Genomic DNA, 22,421 nt, shown 5'->3' on the forward strand with positions numbered 1-22,421 from the left:
ACAAATATGTACCGAATTCGATGGTATTACTGCCCACAATGAAGGAGGAAGTCTACAAAGCAATTCACAAATGGAGAAACAAAATTTCTGTGGGTTAAGATAAAGTACCAACTTGTCTAATTAAGAACTGTATAGAGAACCTAACATCACTATTATTTGACATTATAAATTGATCATTTAAAAACAGTATTGGTTTTCTTACTACTTATAATATGCTAAATTACTGTCTCTCCTCAAAAGGGATGACACTGAAAATACAGAAAATTATATGCCACTCATTACTTTCTGGCTTTGAAAAAATAATAGAAACTAAGATAAAAGATAGCCTTATGAACTATTTAATAAATATGACCTCCTTTCCACTGAGCAGTTTGGTTTCCGACCAGGAAAAGGTCCTGAATCAAAACCAGCTTATGAAGCAAAAAATATACAAAAGGTATATACTTCTAACTAACATAAGCATTAAAACAGTTGGGCACAAAAAATTGTTAAATAATCTAGATGAACTGTGAATAAGGAGGTGTGGGGTGGGGGGGGGGGGGGGGGGGGGGTGAAAAAAGTGATTCCAGTCATTCCTATAAAACAAAGTGCAGTCAAGTGAAATTAGATATGTTTAAAATTGCTCCAAATATATTGAAAAAAACTACTTATGACCCTAAATACATAAAAACACAGGTACTGAACGGTATCGTGCTAGGTCCATTTCTGTTTCTTATTACATAAATGATTTCTCGCAAAATATCAAACATGGTCAAACAAGTTTGTTTGTAGATGACTAATGTACTGATCACTAGTAGATTACTAGGAGCACTAAGAGAGAAAACTGAAGACACACTTAGCAACATATATGAATGTGTAATAAACAATAAAGTCACCTTTAATATACAGGAAAAAAGCACAACAAACTTTTAACAAATAGCCAGACTACAATCACCTAAAATTAAATAATGATGTTACACAATGTGTGGAAAGTACATAACTTCCGAGAATATATGTTGATTGACAGTTAAGGTGGGCAGAACACGTGGAAATACTGAGTAATAGAATCTCTACAGCATGCTGTGCCATTTGAATTATTTCATCAGTATGTAATATTTCATGTACCAGATCAGAGTATTTTGCTTGTATTCATTCTGTTATTAGCTATGGCATCATTTTTGGGAAGCAAATAAGAAAAATATTTAAGCTGTATTCCCTGCAAAAAAGAGCACTAATGACAAAGAGTAGAAACATGGCTCACTGCCTCATACTTTTAAATGCTTGAAATATTGAGGGTACTTTGTGAACATATTTTTGACGGTGTTATGTATGTCAAAACATATTGAACACTATGTTAAAAATTTCTTAGTACATGATCATAAAATCAGAAACTTCTACAATTTATTTTTGGACATATAAAACTAAAATTAAAACTCTGCAGAGGTAATTGTGCAATGCCATTATATTATATAATAAATTACCACAACATATAAAAGACATAAATACTGTCTGCTCCTTCAAAACAAAACAAAACAAAGTTTATTCACAAAATAAAAGTTTTTACTGGGTAATGGAGTGCCTGAATTAAAACATAAAACAGGTTACTTGTTATAAGAAGTACTGTGGCTATTGATCATGCAGAGTACAATTGTCTGCACGTTGTGTCTCACATCAAAACCAATGATGCCTGTTGTGTGGGTTCTGAGATCATCCTCAGTTCATACAGGCAGCTGGTGAAAGTGGTGTAGACCTTTGGCCCAATGTGTGCAGTGCAGGCAGAGCTTACCATTTGCACATTGTTCCTAGAGTCGATCGCGGATGTTTGATTTGGACCACAAGAAGGGTCTCAGCCAAAGGCTTCATTAACTCTGTGATGTCTTGGCTGCAGATTCCTAGACCTGCATTATCATGTGGTTATTTGTACGACTTCCCTTGATAGGTCAGGAGTGTGCTACACAAAAGAAGCAGCTACTCGGGTAGCACGGGTAGCAGAGTAAATGTGAAGTGCACGTGAGGTTTCTGTTTAGGCTAGACGGCAGTTTGAAATGCTGTGATGGACACTCCCCAATCACTAAAGAGCAAGGTAAGCCTGACAGCATTCACAATAAAAGCCCTTTGACTGTCAAAATTATGTCATAAACTGTTGAAGTATTTGTAATAAAGTTCCTGAATTTACTGGTCTCCATGAAAGCTCTGAGGCTCATATTATTCTTGGGACCAAGAGCTGGTTCAAAACCTGAAGTGGAGAGTTGAGATATTCAGAGAGTCATGGAAAGTATGTAGCAAAGACAGACCAGAGGCCATAGCCTCCTATGGCCTCTAATCTATCTTTGTGATATTGCAGTTGACAAAATTATTGTTTGGTATCATTTAAGAGGTATAGGTGTAGGCAACTTAATTGTTGAATGTTTTTACCAGCCACCTGATTCTCCTGTGACAGTTCTAAAGTCATTCAAAGGAAGTCCATGGTCAGTAGTGCGTAAATACCCAAATCATGAAATGCTAGTTGGAGGCAGTTTTAACTTACTGAGTATATACTGGGATGTCTATGGATTCATTGCAGGGGGTATAGACAGACAGTCATTCAAAATACTTTTGAACTAGTTTTATGAAAACTACTATTGATCAGTTAGCTCAGGAGTCACAAACAAAGGAACTATCTTAGACCTTATAGATACAATCTTGCTGGATGTAATCAACAGTGTCTTACAGAAATTAGGATTAGCAATCGTAATGTCAAAGCCAATATCATTGTAAAATGATCTACGGTGAATAAAATTCTTGATATTCATTATAAGGAGAGTTTTTCTGCCAGATAGAGCACACAAACAGTTGTTAGCATCTCATGTAGACTGTGAACTGACATCACTTAGTTCCAGTAAGGTGGATGTAGAGGAATTATGAGCAAAGTTTAAGTAGACTGGAATTCATAGTCTGGGAAGTTATGTGACTAGTAAGTGGATAAAGGATGTGATTTGGAAGATGCTGAGGAAGCAGAAGAGAATGCACAACTGACAAGCAATGGTTAGTACAGATTCATATGTCTGTCAAAAGAACTATGTGCTAAGCATATGACTACCAGCATCACACTTTAGCAGAAGATGTGGCATGGAAACTGAGAAAATTCTGGTCCTAAGATTGATAAGCGGGTCCAATGCTTCCATTCAGATCCTTGTTTATAAGTCTGTCATTTCAGTTGCAGATAGCGAAACAAAAGCCAAAGTTTTAAATTTCAGATTCAAGAAACTGTTCACACAGCAGAATCATACAAACATACTGACACTAACCATCAGACAGACTCCCATATGGATAACACAGTAATGAGCATCCCTGGCTCAGAGAAACAAACGAAATATTTGAAAGCAAATAGGTCACTAGATCTGGATGGAATCCATGTTCCATTTTACAAAGAGTACTCTATAGCACTGGCCCCTTGCAGTCCTACATTTATCACGAATCTCTCATGCAGCACAAAGTCCAAAGTGACTGGAGGAGAGCACAGATGACTCCAGTACGTAAGAAAGGTAAAAGAATGGACTCACAAAACTACAGACCAATATCCCCAACATTGGTCTGCTGCACAATCCTTCAAGATATTCTCAGTTCAGATATAATAAACTTTCTTGGGACTCATAACCTTATGTCCATGAACCAACATGGTTTCAGAAAGCATCACTCGTACAAATCTCAGCTTTCCCTTTTCTCACACGATACACAGCGAACAATAACTAAGGAGCAACAGGCAGATTCCATGTTTCTAGATTTCTGAAAAGCATTTGACATGGTGTCTCATTACAGGCTGCTAATGAAGGTATGATCATATTGGTTAAGTTCACAGATATGCGAGTGGCTCAAAGATTTCTTAACAATAGAAACCAGTATATGGCCCTCAATGAAGAGTGCTCATCAGATGCAAGGATATTGTTAGTAGTACCTCAGGAAAGTGTGACAGGAGCACTTTTGTTCCCCATACACATAAATTATTAATGATATGCTTGACAGGATGGGTAGCTATCTTGGTTCTTTGTTGATGATGTTGTAGTTTACAGTAAGGTGTCAAAATTGAGTTGCTGTAGGAATATACAAGGTGATTTAGACAATATTTCTAGTCAGTGCAATGAATGACAGCTTGATTAATGTGGAAAAATGTAGGTTAATGCAGATGGATAGGAAGAATAAACCTGTAATGTTCAGATGTGGTATTACTAGTGTCTTGCTTGACACACTCAAATCATTGAAATATCTGGTGTAACATTGCAGGTCAAATGAAAGGGAACAAGCATCTAAGGACTGTGGTGGGAAAGGTGAATGGCTGACCAGTTTGTTAGGGGAATTTTAGGAAATAGTGTATAGATAGTTGTTTTTTCTCTTGCTCTATTTGTGAGTGGAGCAAGAAAGGAAATGACTTGTAGTGGTACAAGGTACCCACTACCATGAGCTGTACTGTGGTTTGCAGAGTATCTATGTAACTGTAGATAGAAGTAATAATTAACTATGAAAAAGAAATATAATTACATTTTAAAAAAATGATTGCCATTTACTGCATCAGAAATAAATTTTGAGCCACATTGATTTCAAATGCCTACAATGTAAGTTGTTTCTTAGATAGATAGATAGATAGATAGATAGATAGAACCATCAGTTAGTCAGTCCATAAGTCAACTGCAACTGATAATTCAAAAACCTTAATAAAAATTGAACTCACTCTTTTCACTAATATGCCTCCTAATTTGCTGACTTGAAGTGTTACCACATTGTGTAGAGGGAGACTGGAACTGTGAGCCAAGGCTGCTGTTTGGTGGTTTGGTTGTTGATTCAGGTATTCCATTTGGTTTTATTTCAGTCTTTCTGTAGGAATAAAACATCCAACTTAAGATATGAAAATGGGACACAGATATAAATTTGTTGAAAAGCATATTTCTTACGATAATATTGCTAAATAGATAGATTTTGCAATTTTTTGATTTTTCAACATTGACAATTGCAACAGACTACACTTAATATAAATTGTGTGTGCCTTATAGTTAAATGCTAGCCTAAGATCAACAGTAATTTAGAAAAATTAGTACAATGTTTCCCTTTAACACCACATTTGAAAACAAACAAATAATTTTGTATGGACTGTTGCCCAGGGAAACTTGAATAACAAATAAAACTATTTGAGACCTGTTTAGAGCAAAGCATTTCATTTGAAAATCAACTTCTGCACTACAAGGCTATTGTCTGTCACACCAATTATCTTTCCTGAAGTATTGTAGAATGCATACCATGCCGGTATTGTGTGTGCCCTATTTTAAAGATTCTGTTCAAATGTTCCCTGTGTTGAACTACAACTAGATTGCTCATCAGTAACATAGTGTATTCTCCAGTTTTAATGACAATATGAGAGAAGACATCCACTCACTCCACAGTAGATTATTTATCTTTCCTGAAATGATTTAGGGAAGAGACAGAAAACCTAAATCAGGTAAGTAATTGTCTTCCCTCATTCCATTGTTTGTATTCCATCACTGATTTTCAAATATCATATTGTTTTCATTGATTTCAAATATTGCTATACATTATATATATTATTGTTATGGCAACTGTACTACTCAGACACTCATTCATTTCTTCATTATGCTCTCAAAATCACATAATCAAAGAGACTACAGGGTTCTTGGCACTAACCAAGGTATAAACAAACGTAGTGAAGCAGCCATTATGAAATGAATTATTAACTGCTATCAACTATTTATGTTTATGTGAGCTAAATTTAACACAGTGAAACTAACAAGAAAGTTTTACTCTGAAAAGGGTTGCAGCTCCTTACTTACACTATATACAGTTGATGATCTATTTCTAGCTTGTTGCAAAGAAGTTCACATTGTTCTTCCTTGCAGAAGAACAGTTCTATTTGTACACTTATTATTATTCTCAGTACATGTTTTAGAGAACTGTATCTTTGTCATCAGATCTTGTTGTGCTGGGTTTCCATATTTTATGTTTGTCAATTGTGAGATTGGTTTTATTCCTGTAACGCATTTTGTCAACATTCTCCTTTGGTTTCTGCAATGAATCTGAATCATAACCACATTTACCTATGCAAATATGCCATTGGTAGCAGCACCTACACCAAATTTGGCTGAGAATTTGGTGTTGGGGGCAGTATACTATAAGTAATGTGACCCACAAAGGATTTTCAGTTGAAACACTTTGCTTGCACTTCAGTTGCTGAATGAACTACTGTTTATGGCCAGATCAAGTGTAGTCTATTATAATTTATGCACTGATAAACAGCTAGTCATGTACTACACTCAGTTGATGTCCTATAATGTGACTGAGTGCAATAACCTAGCACTTAACTGATTAAACACAATTATTAACATGGAGCAAGTAAATTATTGACACAGTTATCAAGTAAAGTTCACAAATCACTGACCGTGAAATCTAACAGTCAACTCAATTGGTTAATGTTTAAAGGGGCAAAACTATGAAGTCATCAGTCTCTCTTGCCGAGAACAGAAAAGACAACACTACAAATCATTGAAAGCCCTAGTGCATGAAACAAAAGGAAAGAAAATCACTAGGTTTATTAGAGGTTAACAAAGGCTAAAGAAAGAACAAAGAAGAAGAAAAGAGGGAAAGGAGGGAAGGCTGGTGAGATGCCCAATCCAGAGAGCAGCCAAAGGCCCTGAAAGGCAGAAACTGCAAGAACATGTGAGAAAGAGGAGAAAAGTGAAGAACAGATAGGGCAAAGTCTGGAGGAGTCCACCAAGCACAGACAGCTATTGTCCAGTCAGGGCAGTGAAGGCAACAGGGTGTCCTGTCAACCTTTCAATGGGCTGACAAGGCTGACACCATCGCTTAGAGAACACGATAAAAATCTTTATCATGAAGAAACTGTAAAATCAGGTCAGCCACTGAGTCATCATCTGCCAACACCACTGTAGTGACTGTGGAGGATTAAGAGTCCACTGCAGGCTGAATAAGTTAGCATAGTCCAAAGAATTCCAAATCCTAAGAATTTGGTGGCATAATACTGATTAAAGGTTTGGTGCCAGAATACAAATCTCAAGAGGTGGCCTGTCAGTGAATTCATTCCCTGGGATCTCAACATGACTTGAGGGTCCAGAGAAAGCCCACCATGCATCTGCACTGTCTGATGGTGAAAAGGGAATCCTGGATCATCAGGACCAAGAGATGATAAGGAAAACACTGATAAACAGCTTGTAAACTGCTCAAGGTGTCGCTACAGATGGGGAAGGATTCACCAGTGCAAGGATTAATAGGCTCAAAAGCATGAGAGATGGCTACCAACTCTGCAGTGGAAACACTGCAGCCATCCAGCATCGAGCAGTATTCATTACATCCCACATGATTGTAAGCAAAGCAGCGACTGGTATAAAATGCTAAAAACCAAATAAAAACAGTCTTGATGTCATCTTCAGATTTTTTAATTGTTAGCAACCATATTCAGCCCTTTCCTCAGACAATCTTCACGCTTTTCCCCACTGCCATTCAGTAATAATACATATACAGTATACAGAGTTGAAAATAGAGCTAAACAATGTTTACTTGTAAGCTACAATGATTAAGAAGTACAATGTTACACCCATTATGGCTACTGTTGGTGGCAGATGGAACAAGATCAATATTAGTAAGGAGGTCACTGCCGAATAAGACTGTTTTTGTCGAAATTATATACTGTAAGCTCTGCCCATTATCTGTAGTGTTACATCATTGTCAACCCATCATGCATTAGGTATGCTATATTGATTGGTATAGTTGAATTTGTAAGAAAAATAGATATAGAAATAAATACAAAAATTATATACATTTAATTTCACAATTCCAATTGTGTCATAATTAATTTAATTAAAAGAAACAGAATGACTGGCATGCTGTGAGTTTTATTGCATGCAGGCAGCCCCCTGTGGGCATTTACATGTACTCACTAGACCAGAGGCAGCTATATCTGGCTGCTACACCAATGGATTGCCAATACTGATAATTGCACTGTGGCAAGGCTCACCACAGATACCATGGTAATGGATGGGGTGGCTTGGAAGTTGATCTTTGCACTGCAGTTTTGCTTGATGGTAGTAATGGAGACTGACTGCCACAATATGGCCTCCAGTGGTCAGAATTAACCACTTACATGATCGCTTGCATGGATTGAACATTAGTATCAAAGATCCTAGTCATAAAATTGGACAATACTGTCTTCAAAATCTCTATGTATTATTTCGTATTAATGAAATATTCCTATGATGATGTAATGCTGTAGGCAATGGGTGGCCTTTTAAAGGCAAACACACTGTTCTGCCTTTAGAAGTCCTGTGTGTTATATTGAAATTCATGATATGCTTTACATATGAGATGTGGCCATGACAGATATGATGATGTGGCATGAACTCTTTTAACCCTGATCTGTGAAGATAATTTGTGACTGAAACGGTTGATATTAGGCCTTTATACATTACTTGACATGTTTTAATAGCCATCTTCCAAAATGTTTAAAAGATCAAAAGTATAGTTCCTCCAGAAGACGTGTGTGAAAGCAAAAGGGACAGACTACATAGCTTTGAGAGCTACCACATTCTTCATTGAGCAGGAGGGAGGTATACACTGGGTAAGGTGGCTCACTCAGAACCTGTAAGTGAAAGTTTGTAATAGAACACCCTTTTCTAACATAACAACTTGTATTGAGGAAGAGGGTTGTGTCTGACTCATTATTCACCTGTATGTGTTGTATGGTTGTATTAGAAAACAATGCCAGAGTGGTGTACAAAAACTACTGCAGACCATGCTTTGGTTCCATCTGACCTCCATCTGTCCAATGGCCAGCTTCACTCGTCCGTCCACATCAAACCCACCAACAAGCAACAGTACCTCCATTATGAGAGCTGCCACCCATTCCACATCAAACGGTCCCTTCCCTACAGCCTAGGTCTTCATCGCAAATGAATCTGCTCCAGTCCGGAATCCCTGAACCATTACACCAACAACCTGAAAACAGCTTTCGCATCCCGCAACTACCCTCCCGACCTGGTACAGAAGCAAATAACCAGAGTCACTTTCTCATCCCCTCAAACCTAGAACCTCTCACAGAAGAACCACAAAAGTGCCCCACTTGTGACAGGATACTTTCCGGGACTTGATCAGACTCTGAATGTGACTCTCCAGCAGGGATACGACTTCCTCAAATCCTGCCCTGAAATGAGATCCATCCTTCATGAAATCCTCCCCACTCCACCAAGAGTGTCTTTCCGCTGTCCACCTAACCTTCGTAACCTCTTAGTTCATCCCTATAAAATCCCCAAACAACCTTCTTTACCCTCTGGCTCCTACCCTTGTAACCGCCCCTGGTGTAAAACCTGTCCCATGCACCCTCCCACCACCACCTACTCCAGTCCTGTAACCCGGAAGGTGTACACGATCAAAGGCAGAGCCACATGTGAAAGCACCCAGGTGATTTACCAACTGACCTGCCTACACTGTGAAGCTTTCTATGTGGGAATCACCAGCAACAAAGTGTCCATTCGCATGAATGGACACAGGCAGACAGTGTTTGTTGGTAATGAGGATCACCCTGTGGCTAAACATGCCTTGGTGCACGGCCAGCACATCTTGGCACAGTGTTACACCATCCAGGTTATCTGGATACTTCCCACTAACACCAACCTGTCAGAACTCCGGAGATGGGAACTTGCCCTTCAGTATATCCTCTCTTCTCGTTATCTGCCAGGGCTCAACCTCTGCTAATTTCAAGTTGCCACCGTTCATACCTCACCTGTCTTTCGACAACATCTTTGCCTCTGTACTTCCGCCTCAACTGACATCTCTGCCCAAACTCTTTGCCTTTACAAATGTCTGCTTGTGTTTGTGTATGTGCGGATGGATATGTGTGTGTGCGAGTGTATACCTGCCCTTTTCTCCCCTTAAGGTAAGTCTTTCCGCTCCCGGGATTGGAATGACTCCTTACCCTCTCCCTTAAAACTCACATCCTTTCGTCTTTCCCTCTCCTTCCCTCTTTCCTGAAGAAGCAACAGTTGGTTGCGAAAGCTTGAATTTTGTGTGTTTGTTTGTTTGTTTGTGTGTCTATCGACCTGCCAGCGCTTCTGTTCGACAAGTCACATCATCTTTGTTTTTAGATACATTTTTCCCACGTGGAATGTTTCCCTCTATTAGATTAAATAAATATTAATTGTGACCATTCAGCCATTTGTAACAGTGCAGCAGAAAAGTATGCAAGCAAACCTTTTATCTGGCACTGGCAATAAATATATAAAGGAATCTGTTTTACAAGTATTCTAGTTCAAGTAACTTATTTTTGTAAGATTGATAATAATGAAATTGATCTGTTATTAGAGGTGATTTGGTTATTTCCATTTTCATATTTAACATCAAATTCTTCATGGTTATGTTTACCGGTACTGGAAAAAGGCCTAGTCTCATGAAATTATAATAAAGATGTCTGAAGAACAGGGTTGTATAATGAGCATAAGATTATCATTCTCTTCTAGGAAACATGAGTAGAACTAGGTGACTTATGACTCATCAGTGTAAGTTTAAGGATTTTTTTCAGAGAGGGGGGGGGGGGGGGGGGGGCGCTATTTCTTTTGAAAAAAAGGAAGTTCTCGGTTGTGTAATCTGTGCCCATTTGACAAAATCTAATACATCTGTACTTGACTAATTATAAGTAGATGAAAAGTTTGCTGTCACTGTGAAGAAGTCAATTGTTTCTGTCTGTCATTGTTTCTGTTACAGTATCACCAAAAGACACTTCATTTCACCTTTCATGAGAAAAGTATTTTCAGTAATCTTATATAGCAATACAAGTGACTTACTTTTTGTTCGTGGGTTGAGGGGTGGCAACAAACTATGATGCATTCATCTTTTAACTACAAACTCTGGCTAAAAAACTGTTAATGAAACCATTCTCTGAAAGTGAGACAGTGTAGAGCAAGTATTAAGATGGAATTTCTGTAAATGAAACGTCCTGGCAGACTAAAACTGTGTGCCAGACCAAGACTCGAACTCGGGACCTTTGCCTTTCACAGGCAAGTGCTTTACCAACTGATCTACCCAAGCATGACTCATGGCCCGTCCTCACAGCTTTAATTCTGCCAATACCTCATCTCCTTCTTTTCAAATTTAACAGAAGCTCTCCTGCGAACCTTGCAGATCTAGCACTCCTGAAAGATAGGATACTGTGGAGACATGGGTTAGCCACAGCCTGGGGGATGTTTCCAGAATGAGATTTTCACTCTGCAGCGGAGTGTGCACTGATATGAAACTTCCTGGCAGATGTGACGAGTATGGTTTAGTGAGAATGTTGAGTGACTGTGAAATGAGTGAAAATTCTGATACTGGTGCTGTATGTGTGGAAGCTGATGTTTATGTTCTAGGCAATGAAAGTGAGAAAGACAGAGTAATTCCAGATGAAATTGCAGTAGATAATAGACAGGGAAATGAGGATGTGGTAGAACAGAGTAGTCACAGTGTTGAGGCTGTTGAAGAAGTGTGTGAAGAGAGAAATGAGTTTGCTATTGAAAATCATATTAATTGTGATGGTGATGTTTCTAATGAGAGTGTATCAGATGATGATGATACGTTACTTACAGAACTAGATGGGATGCTACATGTAGAAGTTAAAGTTGATGATTTGATGCTGAATGATTGTGGAATTTCTGGTGTGTGTTCAAGTAATGAGTTAGAAACAAGTAGAGCAGTGCCTGATAGATTAATGTTACCAGTTGATGTTTGTAAAAATGGAAAAGAAGATCTAATTAGTGATTGAGTACTAAGTGTAGTCAATGACTATAGTAGCAAATGTCAGTATGGTGATCAAAAGTGTAAGGTTTAAAGTGAAATTTGTCAAAGTGTGTATTCAGATGATAAAATTGCCATGAAAAATATGGAACAGTTTCCTGGTGGTAATATAGTTAGTAAATGTGTAGAATCTGTAATAAAAGGTAGTGATGTTGATAAAGGGGTGAATTTTTGGGATATAGAAGAGGATTTGTTATTTGAAATTGATGTCAATGCAATGGGTAAAGAATTTGGAAGATCATATATTGTAGTACAGATCAATGATTGAATAGGAAACTGTCTTCTAGATACAGGCAGCCCAATTACAGGAATATCGAGAAAGCTAAGATGTTGCTGTTGTTGTCTTCAGTCCTGAGACTGGTTTGATGCAGCTCTCCATGCTACTCTATCCTGTGCAAGCTTCTTCATCTCCCAGTATCTACTGCAACCTACATCCTTCTGAATCTGCTTAGTGTATTCATCTCTTGATCTCCCTCTATGATTTTTACCCTCCATGCTGCCTTCCAATACTAAATTGGTGATCCCTACATGTCTCAGAACATGTCCTACAAACCGACCCCTTCTTCTGGTCAAGTTGTGCCACAAACTTCTCTTCTCACCAATCCTATTCAATACTTCCACATAAGTTATGTGATCTACCCATCTAATCTTCAGCATTCTTCTGTAGCACCACATTTCGAAACTTCTATACTCTTCTCATCCAAACTATTTATCGTCCATGTTTCACTTTCATACATGGCTACACTCCATACAAATACTTTGAGAAAAGACTTCCTGACAGTTAAATCTATACTCGATGTTAACAAATTTCTCTTCTTCAGAAACACTTTCCATGCCATTGACAGTCTACATTTTATATCCTCTCTACTTCGACCATCATCAGTTATTTTGCTCTCCAAATAGCAAAACTTCTTTTCTACTTTAAGTGTCTCATTTCCTAATCTAATTCCCTCAGCATCACCCGAATTAATTCGACTACATTCCATTATCCTCGTTTTGCTTTTGTTGATGTTCATCTTATATACTCCTCTCAAGACACTGTCCATTACATTCCACTGCTCTTCCAAGTCCTTTGGTGTCTGACAGAATTACAATGTCATCGGCAAACCTCAAAGTTTTTATTTCTTCTCCATGGATTATAATACCTACTCTGATTTTTTCTTTTGTTTCCTTTACTGCTTGCTCAATATACAGATTGAATAACATTGGGGAGAGGCTACAACCTTGTCTCACTCCCTTCCCAACCACTGCTTCCCTTTCGTGCCCCTCGACTCTTTTAACTGCCATCTGGTTTCTGTACAAATTGTAAATAGCCTTTCGCTCCCTGTATTTTACCCCTGCCACCTTTAGAATTTGAAAGAGAGTATTCCAGTCAACATTGTCAAAAGCTTTCTCTAAGTCTACAAATGCTAGAAACGTAGGTTTGCCTTTCCTTAATCTTTCTTCTAAGATAAGTTGTAAGGTCAGTAGTGCCTCACGTGTTCCAGTATTTCTACGGAATCCAAACTGATCTTCCCCGAGGTCGGCTTCTACTAGTTTTTCCATTCGTCTGTAAAGAATTCGTGTTTGTATTTTGCAGCTATGGCTTATTAAACTGATTGTTCGGTAATTATCACATATGTCGACACCTGCTTTCTTTGGGATTGGAATTATTATATTCTTCTTGAAGTCTGAGGGAATTTCGCCTGTTTCATACATCTTGCTCACCAGATGGTAGAGTTTTGTCAGGACTGGCTCTCCCAAGGCCGTAAGTAGTTCTAATGGAATGTTGTCTACTCCGGGGGCCTTGTTTCGACTTTCATCTTCATCTACATCCTCTTCCATTTCCATAATGTTGTCCTCAAGTACATCGCCCTTATATAGATGCTCTATATACTCCTTCCACCTTTTTGCTTTCCCCTCTTTGCTTAGAACTGGGTTTCCATCTGAGCTCTTGATATTCATACAAGTGCTTCTCTTTTCTCCAAAGGTCTCTTTCATTTTCCTGTAGGCAGTATCTATCTTACCCCTAGTGAGATAAGCCTCTACATACTTACATTTGTCCTCTAGCCATCCCTGCTTAGCCATTTTGCACTTCCTGTCGATCTCATTTTTGAGACGTCTGTATTCCTTTTTGCCTGCTTCATTTATTGCATTTTTATATTTTCTCCTTTCATCAATTAAATTCAGTATTTCTTCTGTTACCCAAGGATTTCTACTAGCCCTCGTCTTTTTACCTACGTGATCCTCGGCTGCCTTCACTACTTCATCCCTCAAAGCTACCCATTGTTCTTCTACCGTATTTCTTACCCCCATTCCTGTCAATTGTTCTCTTATGCTCTCCCTAAAACTCTGTACAACCTCTGGTTCTTTCAGTTTATCCAGGACCCATCTCCTTAAATTCCCACCTTTTTGCAGTTTCTTCAGTTTTAATCTACACTTCATAACCAATAGATTGTGGTCAGAGTCCACATCTGCCCCTGGAAATGTTTTACAATTTAAAACCTGGTTCCTAAATCTCTGTCTTACCGTTGTATAATCTATCTGATACCTTCTAGTATCTCCAGGGTTCTTCCATGTATACAACCTTCTTTTATGATTCTTAAACCAAGTGTTAGCTATGATTAAGTTGTGCTCTGTGCAAAATTCTACCAGGCAGCTTCCTCTTTCATTTCTTATCCCCAATCCATATCCACCTACTACGTTTCCTTCTCTCCATTTTCCTACTACCGAATTCCAGTCACCCATGACTATTAAATTTTCATCTCCCTTCACTATCTGAATAATTTCTATTATTTCATCAAAGATCTCTTCAATTTCTTTGTCCTCTGCAGAGCTAGTTGGCATATAAACTTGTACTACTGTAGTAGGTGTGGGCTTTGTATCTATCTTGGCCACAATAATGCGTTCACTATGCTGTTTGTAGTAGCTTACCCGCATTCCTATTTTCCTATTCATTATTAAACATACTCCTGCATTACCCCTATTTGATTTTGTGTTTACAACCCTGTATTCACCTGACCAAAAGTCTTGTTCCTCCTGCCATCGAACTTCACTCATTCCCACTATATTTAACTTTAACCTATCCATTTCCCTTTTTAAAGTTTCTAACCTACCTGCCCGATTAAGGGATCTGACATTCCACGCTCCGATCCGTAGAACGCCAGCTTTCTTTCTCCTGATAATGACATCCTCCGGAGTAGTCCCTGCCTGGAGATCTGAATGGGGGACTATTTTACCTCCGGAATATTTTACCCAAGAGGACGCCATCATCATTTAATCATACAGTAAAGCTGCATGCCCTCGGGAAAAATTACGGCCATAGTTTCCCCTTGCTTTCAGCTGTTCGCAGTACCAGCACAGAAAGGCCGTTTTGGTTATTCTTACAAGGCCAGATCAGTCAATCATCCAGACTGTTGCCCTTGCAACTACTGAAAAGGCTGCTGCCCCTCTTCAGGAACCACACATTTGTCTGGCCTCTCAACAGATACCCCTCCGATGTGGTTGTACCTACGGTATGGCTATCTGTATCGCTAAGGCACACAAGCCCCCCACCAACGGCAAGGTCCATGGTTCATGGGGGGAAGGAATATTGCATGTAACCACAATAAACAAGGGGATGCAGGTAAGATACAGGATCAAATATAATAAAAATTTCACAGAATTTCCAGTAACAGGTGTAAGGATAAAATGGGCAACAGGAAAAAGCTGTAAGTTGATTACCAGACAAGTATTACTTGAATTTAAGATTAATGATGTACAATTTATACAAGAATGCTTAGTATTTAATGATTTGAATGAAAACTTGATACTAGGTATGAAGTGGATTGTTATGGCCAATGTAAATTTTATCTGGGGTGACATGAAAATAACATTTGTTGAACCAAACAGTGGATTTCATGGGGAAACGAGTATTGTAATGGAAGATCATGGTCTAAGGAGTCAGATTAGATAGCTGCAAGAGACTATTGTGAGGAAGGGGAAGAATTTGGTATTGATGATGGTAGTGCTAATTATTAAAGTAAACTATTAGCTAAAAAGGTATCTGAAACTGAAAGCCTTAATGCAGAGAACAGGAGAGAACTTGAAAATTTTTTGTGTGATTATATTGTCATATTTGACATATAACCAGGGAGAGTAAAAGGGTATCAACATAGACTAAAATTGAAAATTCATGACCCATTTTTCATAAAACTGTATGCTATCCCTATCTGTAAGAGAAAGGAGGTAGAAAGAGAACTTCAGAAAATGGAAAGGTGGAAAATAATAGAAGGAAGTTATAGTTCTTACAATAACACATTAGCGGTAGTTTTGAAACAAGATGAGGGTATTCGTTTAGTGTTCAACTCTAGAAACCTGAATAAATATTTGGAGAGAGAAACTGTCCACCCTGAAACTATAGATGAACTATTAAATAAGTTTGAAAATGTAAAATATATGACTAGCCTTGACTTGACTTCTGGATTTCATCACATCGAATTAGAAAGACATTCTAGGGCTTTCACACACTCTTCACGCTAGTTCATAGGCGAAGTACTGATGCTAAGCTGTGTTCGCATCGACCCTCTGTCCATAATTATGTTGCATAAATGGAGATGGTGTTTTAACTTCTGACGATGCCTTTGGCACAATTGTTTTATGAATCTCCATTGCATGATGTGATTTTAGTAAGTGACTAAAAGTTTTTGTGCCTGTAATACTCCGGGAATTCTACAGTTACTTAAGCTACAATGTTTTTTCTTTCTCAGTTCCAATGCTAAGTTTTTTCTAATGAAGGTGTCTTCCTGTTCAGGTGTATTTTACTCCTGATGAAGGTATATTTAGATATACCGAAACCATGGTCGAGAATTTGAATAAATCTTTATCCTGCAACTGTTTTGGCTGTCATCATTTACCGTGAACAATGATGTACTATTACATGCAACATGTGATATGTGATTTATTCATCTCATTAATGTACAATTTTCAAATCATTTGATTTGATGTATGGGAGGCATGTCAAGGTTTACAAAAGAAACTTTTTTTCATTTTTTAACATAAATACAAACGTTTACATTATATTTTACATTTATAAATTACAGCTACACATGTACATAAAATAATACATGTAACACAATCCCTGTGTTCAGACCGTGAAGCTGTCCTCAATAGCAATCTTTTCAGTGAATGAAGCATCCACTCCCGGTAGCTGAGTGGTCAGTGCGACAGACTGTCAATCCAAAGGGCCCGGGTTCGATTCCCAGCTGGGTCAGAGATTTTCTCCGCTGAGGGACTGGGTGTTGTGTTGTCCTAATCATCATCATTTCATCCCCATCGACGTGCAAGTTGCCAAAGTGGCGTCAAATCGAAAGACTTGCACCAGGCGAACGGTCTACCTGATGGGAGGCCCTCGTCGCACGACATTTAATTTCATTTCAGTGAATGAAGCTCAATCTTAAATATATTACTGCCTTTTACTATATTGAAAATTTTTAACCCCATATACTTATGGCGTTTGGGCACCCTTTAAACAATGTGTTGGAAGTTTGAAGTTATCTCTGTGGTCGAAACAGAAAGTGTCTAGTGTATGTTTATTTTTATATAGGAACACCACCACCTCATATTTGTAAAGTAGGGGGATAGAAAGAAGTTTTAAATTTTTTAACAGTGGTTGACAGGTTTCCCGTTTCTAATTACTTTCTTTTGTAATACTAGAAGCCTAGTGACATTTGCTGAATTTCCCCACAAGATTATGCCATAACAAATAACTGACTCAAACTAGTAGTGATAAACTATCTTTCTGGTGTCCATGTTTCTGGTCCCTGACAAAATAATGATTGCAAATGCTAATTTATTCAGTTTATTTACTAAGTACTCTATGTGTACCTTCCAATTTAAATTTTTGTCAAGATTTAGACCTACAAACTTCACATGGTTTGCTTCTGTGATATGCTGATCATTGCAAGTTATCTTTATTTCAGTCCTTTATACTGATTTAGCTTCAAATTGAATCATTTTTGTTTTAGTTACATTTAGTTTTAGTCCATTTTGATAGAACCAAGATTCGAGTTTTTCTAAAGTATTTTTGGCTTGTTCTGGAATACTTTCAGATACCTCATTTTCAATCAGAACTGGTGTATCATCAGGTTCTCAATAATCACTTATTATCAGTGCTCTATTCCTTTCAAAAGAAATACACTTACTATAATCAATTTACAAGTTACAGGCACAAAATTAGAACTACAAATGTTTGACATATACTATGATGGGCTGTCACATGCAACCTAATTCTCTGTAATTATTCATTGTATTTGTGGTAACCCCAGTCATTATTAACAGCAATATCATAACTATAATTGATCCTGTCACTTTGCTAAGGGCTGCTTATTTATAAGTACTGTCACAGTAATATATATAAGAAACAAAGTTGCTGTGACTTACCATCGGAGAAATTGCTGGTAGATAGACACAATAAAAAACACACAAACACACACACAAATTTAAAGCTTTTGCAACCCAAGGTTGCTTCATCAGGAAAGAGGGAAGGAGAGGGAAAGACGAAAGGATGTGGGTTTTAAGGCAAGGCTAAGGAGTCATTGAGGGGCTCCAGGCTGGATGTGGCCTACAGCTGCAAAGCTGTCTTACATATTTGCGATGTTCTGTGCTATTTCACATCCATGGCTGCCTCCATACAATATAATCCGGCCGTGCTTATATTTCTGATTGTCATCGTTTCTTCTGGTTTTCTCTAGGGACGATTTCTTGCATGTACTTTCATTTCCTTGGGCGGTTTGTTTACGTTCAGTTTCACGTTTTGCACATGAGTTTGGGATTTGGTGTTTTGTGAACTTAACACTGACTCCTTTTTATTATTATTATTATTATTATTAGTGTTATTTCTGCTTGAAGGATTACTTTTAGTTTGCACGGACTGCACTCGTTCTTGTTCCACTATTACATCAAGAATTTGAAACCTGTTTTGAGTAATGACGGCAGGAAAGCTCTCCTTGGTTTTTAGTTTAGGCCTCCATTCGTTCATCAGGCGCCATTGTTCAAATTCACACGCGTTCTTATTTAAGAGAGTAACGTCAGCCTTTAGGCTCGGGATTTCACTTACCATATCGCCGACTAGTTCGGATAATTCACACCTGCAGTCACAAATTTTTGCTTTATGATAGTTAGTGAGTTCTTAACGCTGCACTGACTACATTTCCAGCACGTTATAAATTTGTGGCGGTTATTGACTGCAAGAGCTGGTACAAGATCAGCTACATATGCTGCAGCCGACACCGACCGAGCACGACTTGCAACGAGATGCTCGTGTTATTGTTCTGCCTGCAACTGCTGACGATCCTTCGCCGTTACTACCAGCTACAACTAATACCCTGATGATCACATTACATGGATCTATGTCCCAGATGTCACAACTGTCATCATCACGCCGCCTCAAGTGGAAATTCTACGTTACTGATGTGAATAAAGCAACTTATTTACGCCGCTGTCACCTTTCCTCGGTAGTTCCAGACACTTCGTTTGTGTACCACGCCATAACCAGCCGCATTCCACTGCCGCTTGCTTCGCCGCCCTCTTCACTACCTCCGCAATGTACGACCTACACATCTGCAGTTTCTGCTTCGACGAGTGAGCATCTTTCTGCTCTGGCACACGACCGCGCAGCACCTTTCAGCCTTACGATTCGACTGCAGCGCCGACAGCGACAGCACACACGCAGCTCCAGTTCCATCGAACTGTGTCGCATATCCGCCACGCCCCTCATCCTTCGACCACGGCTGTTTCGCACATCAAAACACCGTCACTGTCAACTCCGCTCGGAACATCCCGCCATCTACCGCTGATCCCGCCATCTACCGCTGTAACACACTCACCGTCCACATACTTTGAGGTGACGCTTCCGTCTACACCAGCCTCATCCAAGAATTGCAAGGCAGTGTGGTTCAGCGACCCGTCCGTGACCGTGTGTCGCTAGTGTCGCCATAGGAGCTCGAGAGAGAGAGAGAGAGAGAGAGAGAGAGAGAGAGAGAGAGAGAGAGAGAGAGAGCGCTAGCTGCAGAGCGAGTGAGACCGCACAGCACTGCTGGACTGTCCCACGATCTATTCTATTTTAGAATTAATTTTATGCAAGGGATATACTCATTCCTACTGTTAGTAGTTACAATTAAGTATTTTTTGTTATACTTCGTGCTACAATTTTTTGTATCCCTTTTCAGAGTTTAGAAATCGGATCCTTAGTTTGCTGTTTTGTACGTAATAATTATAACTGACCAAGTTTGAAAACTTATTAAAATAGAATTAAGGTTATAAAGCTCTTTAATTCTTACAGTCAACATTGTCAAAGAAGACAATTAATATTTTACACGTTTTTCTTTTTTTGAGGAAACGATTTTGTCTAGGCTTGGTACAATATTCCGTGAGACTGCTAACCTCAAAGAATTGGTCAAATTTTTATCGCCAAGGAATGAACGGTTCTTAGTTTTAGCAAGCTTTAAAAGAGAGAGAAAGCGCTCACAAATATACGTGGAAACAAACATTGAGAGAACTTTGGCCACGTGCTTGCGCAGAAGAGGATATTTCTCTCGTGGAAGGCAGCTGTAAAAGTCATCCAGTTTTACACATAAGAAAGAGGTCCTTCAGACGGATATGGCACAGTAGGTCAATCAGCTCTAGTTGAAGCCCTTGTGAGACGTCCTCTGCCTGAACGGGAAACGGGCGAACAAATATATCTATCGGCTGGCGTTCAGGCGGTCCACGCGGCCAGCTAAGCGGCACAGCTCGGCCACTGCAGCAGCATTCGAATTCGCCCTGGGCGCTGGCCGCGGTCGATCGCGGGCGCTAGCGCCCCAGGGGCGCAGTTTGGACGAGCCTGGTCTACACCGAAGTCATCGCCGCCAAGATCAGTCATGTGCAGGTTGCTATTTTCCCCCCTGCTGTAGAGAGCCTGTAAAGGGAGAGAGTAGCCAACTGGACGATACGGCGGCCATTTTTCTGCCAAACTGCGGGCGGGACTTTCGAATGGCCACTAAGTGGAATACACACTCACCGAATCAAAAGCACAAGACAATGTGGCGAAATCATTCGTTAAATGCCTTCGTTTATAAGAATAATGTGTTATAATAATTTTCACACAGCCAATTTACAGGTCTGTTTTCAAATTTAACTATGTATATTGCAAGCTGCTTTATATGTAGTAAAAAGCAAAAACGACTTACTTCGTATAGATAACAGTACCCGGCTGATTTCCACAAGGCTCCTGTTTGATTTATGTCAGCCCTGTTGACTGCGACTGCCCGCTGCTTTCGTCTTTCTCCATTGCGTGGAAATGCTAACATGCGAAATCCACCTTCGCCTCTATTGGAACAACCAAATGCAGCACAACCTGGCATCGTTTACGAACGTCTGAAGAACGAATTACAGATGTCAAAAACAATACTGCACAATTGCTAATGTGTTTACTTCAAACATGTAGGCCTACCGACTTCATCACAAAACGCTTCATTATTTCAACTCGTATTTAAGATCGCGAACGCTAATTATGTACTAAAAACGATATACAACTAAATCGAATATTCATGCTCAACGCATAAAAAGTCTCTTAATAATTCAAATACATGTTAATCGTTTCCTAAAGTCCTCTGAACTTCAACTCAAAAGCACGGCGAACATAGGAAGGGCAAGAGATGTTTGGCGCCATATTTCTGCCAAAGCTAATCAACCAATCACGGGCAACTTCACCTACGGCCACTCTCTCTGTATACAGGCTCTCTACCCTGCTGCGACATCCAGCGCCCCTGTAACTCCGTCATTACCGCGAGTGTTGCTCATCCGGAATCTCTTTACACAACCTGTTAAGCCACAGCATGCTCGCTCCTTTATGTCATACGGCCAACAACAAACTGTTACCAGACACGTTGCACTTACCGCGGCGTTCGCCGGCAAGTACTTTGGCAGTACATCGCATCGCATCTTCGACGCACTCCGCGCCTTCGATCGGATCAAAGCCGCACGGCCTCGGCACGACGATGCTCTCCCCACCGACACGCCGCCGACTTCTGCTTCCACCGTGCCATCAGCAGCGTGGCACGGTCAACCTGTGGACGCCTCCCGCACCTGCTGCCCTCCGTAGGCGCGAGCCTACCGAGACATCGAGAAACGGTCCGATCACGCCTCGCGCTCCACACTACCGGTGGGGGCTCTGTGGCGGTTATCGACTGCAAGAGTCGACCGCCTCATCTTTGAGAACGAACTTCTTTCAAAACTGTTGATTTCAGTGTGTTCCGAACATGGAGGTAGAATAAGGGGAGATGGCGCTGCAGACTTACGCTGTACGTTGTTTTGAAGCCAGTAGGCGGGGCATGCCGCCATCTTGGATCCCCCAAAACATTAGCAGACGAGTGTCTACAATTGCTTCCTGTTCGTCATTTCTGTCGTGTGCACGCGATATTTTTTTTATATACCTAATGTTACACTGTTTTAGTTAACAACATTGCATAAGGAACGCAACTTGAAACGTTTTTCTGGTCTTAAATGTGTATTCGATACAGTAATACGACACGAAAATATGACTCTTCTGGCCTGAGTACTGGCGTTCAGGCGGTCCGCACGGCCAGCTAAGCGGCACGGCTCAGTCACTGCAGCAGCATACGAATTCG

General features: G+C 39.6%; 1 protein-coding gene across 1 annotated transcript in view; it reads right to left on the minus strand.

Annotated features, from left to right (window-relative positions):
• Positions 1-22,421, minus strand: part of LOC126335511 (serine protease snake-like) — a 317,108-nt gene that overhangs the window by 223,786 nt on the left and 70,901 nt on the right. Inside the window, exon 3 of the mRNA XM_049998866.1 lies at positions 4,685-4,827. Coding sequence (XP_049854823.1) covers positions 4,685-4,827 — 143 coding nt within the window. The remainder of the gene's footprint in view (positions 1-4,684; positions 4,828-22,421) is intronic.

The sequence above is a fragment of the Schistocerca gregaria genome, chromosome 2, assembly GCF_023897955.1.
Source record: "Schistocerca gregaria isolate iqSchGreg1 chromosome 2, iqSchGreg1.2, whole genome shotgun sequence".
NCBI classification, from domain to species: domain Eukaryota; kingdom Metazoa; phylum Arthropoda; class Insecta; order Orthoptera; family Acrididae; genus Schistocerca; species Schistocerca gregaria.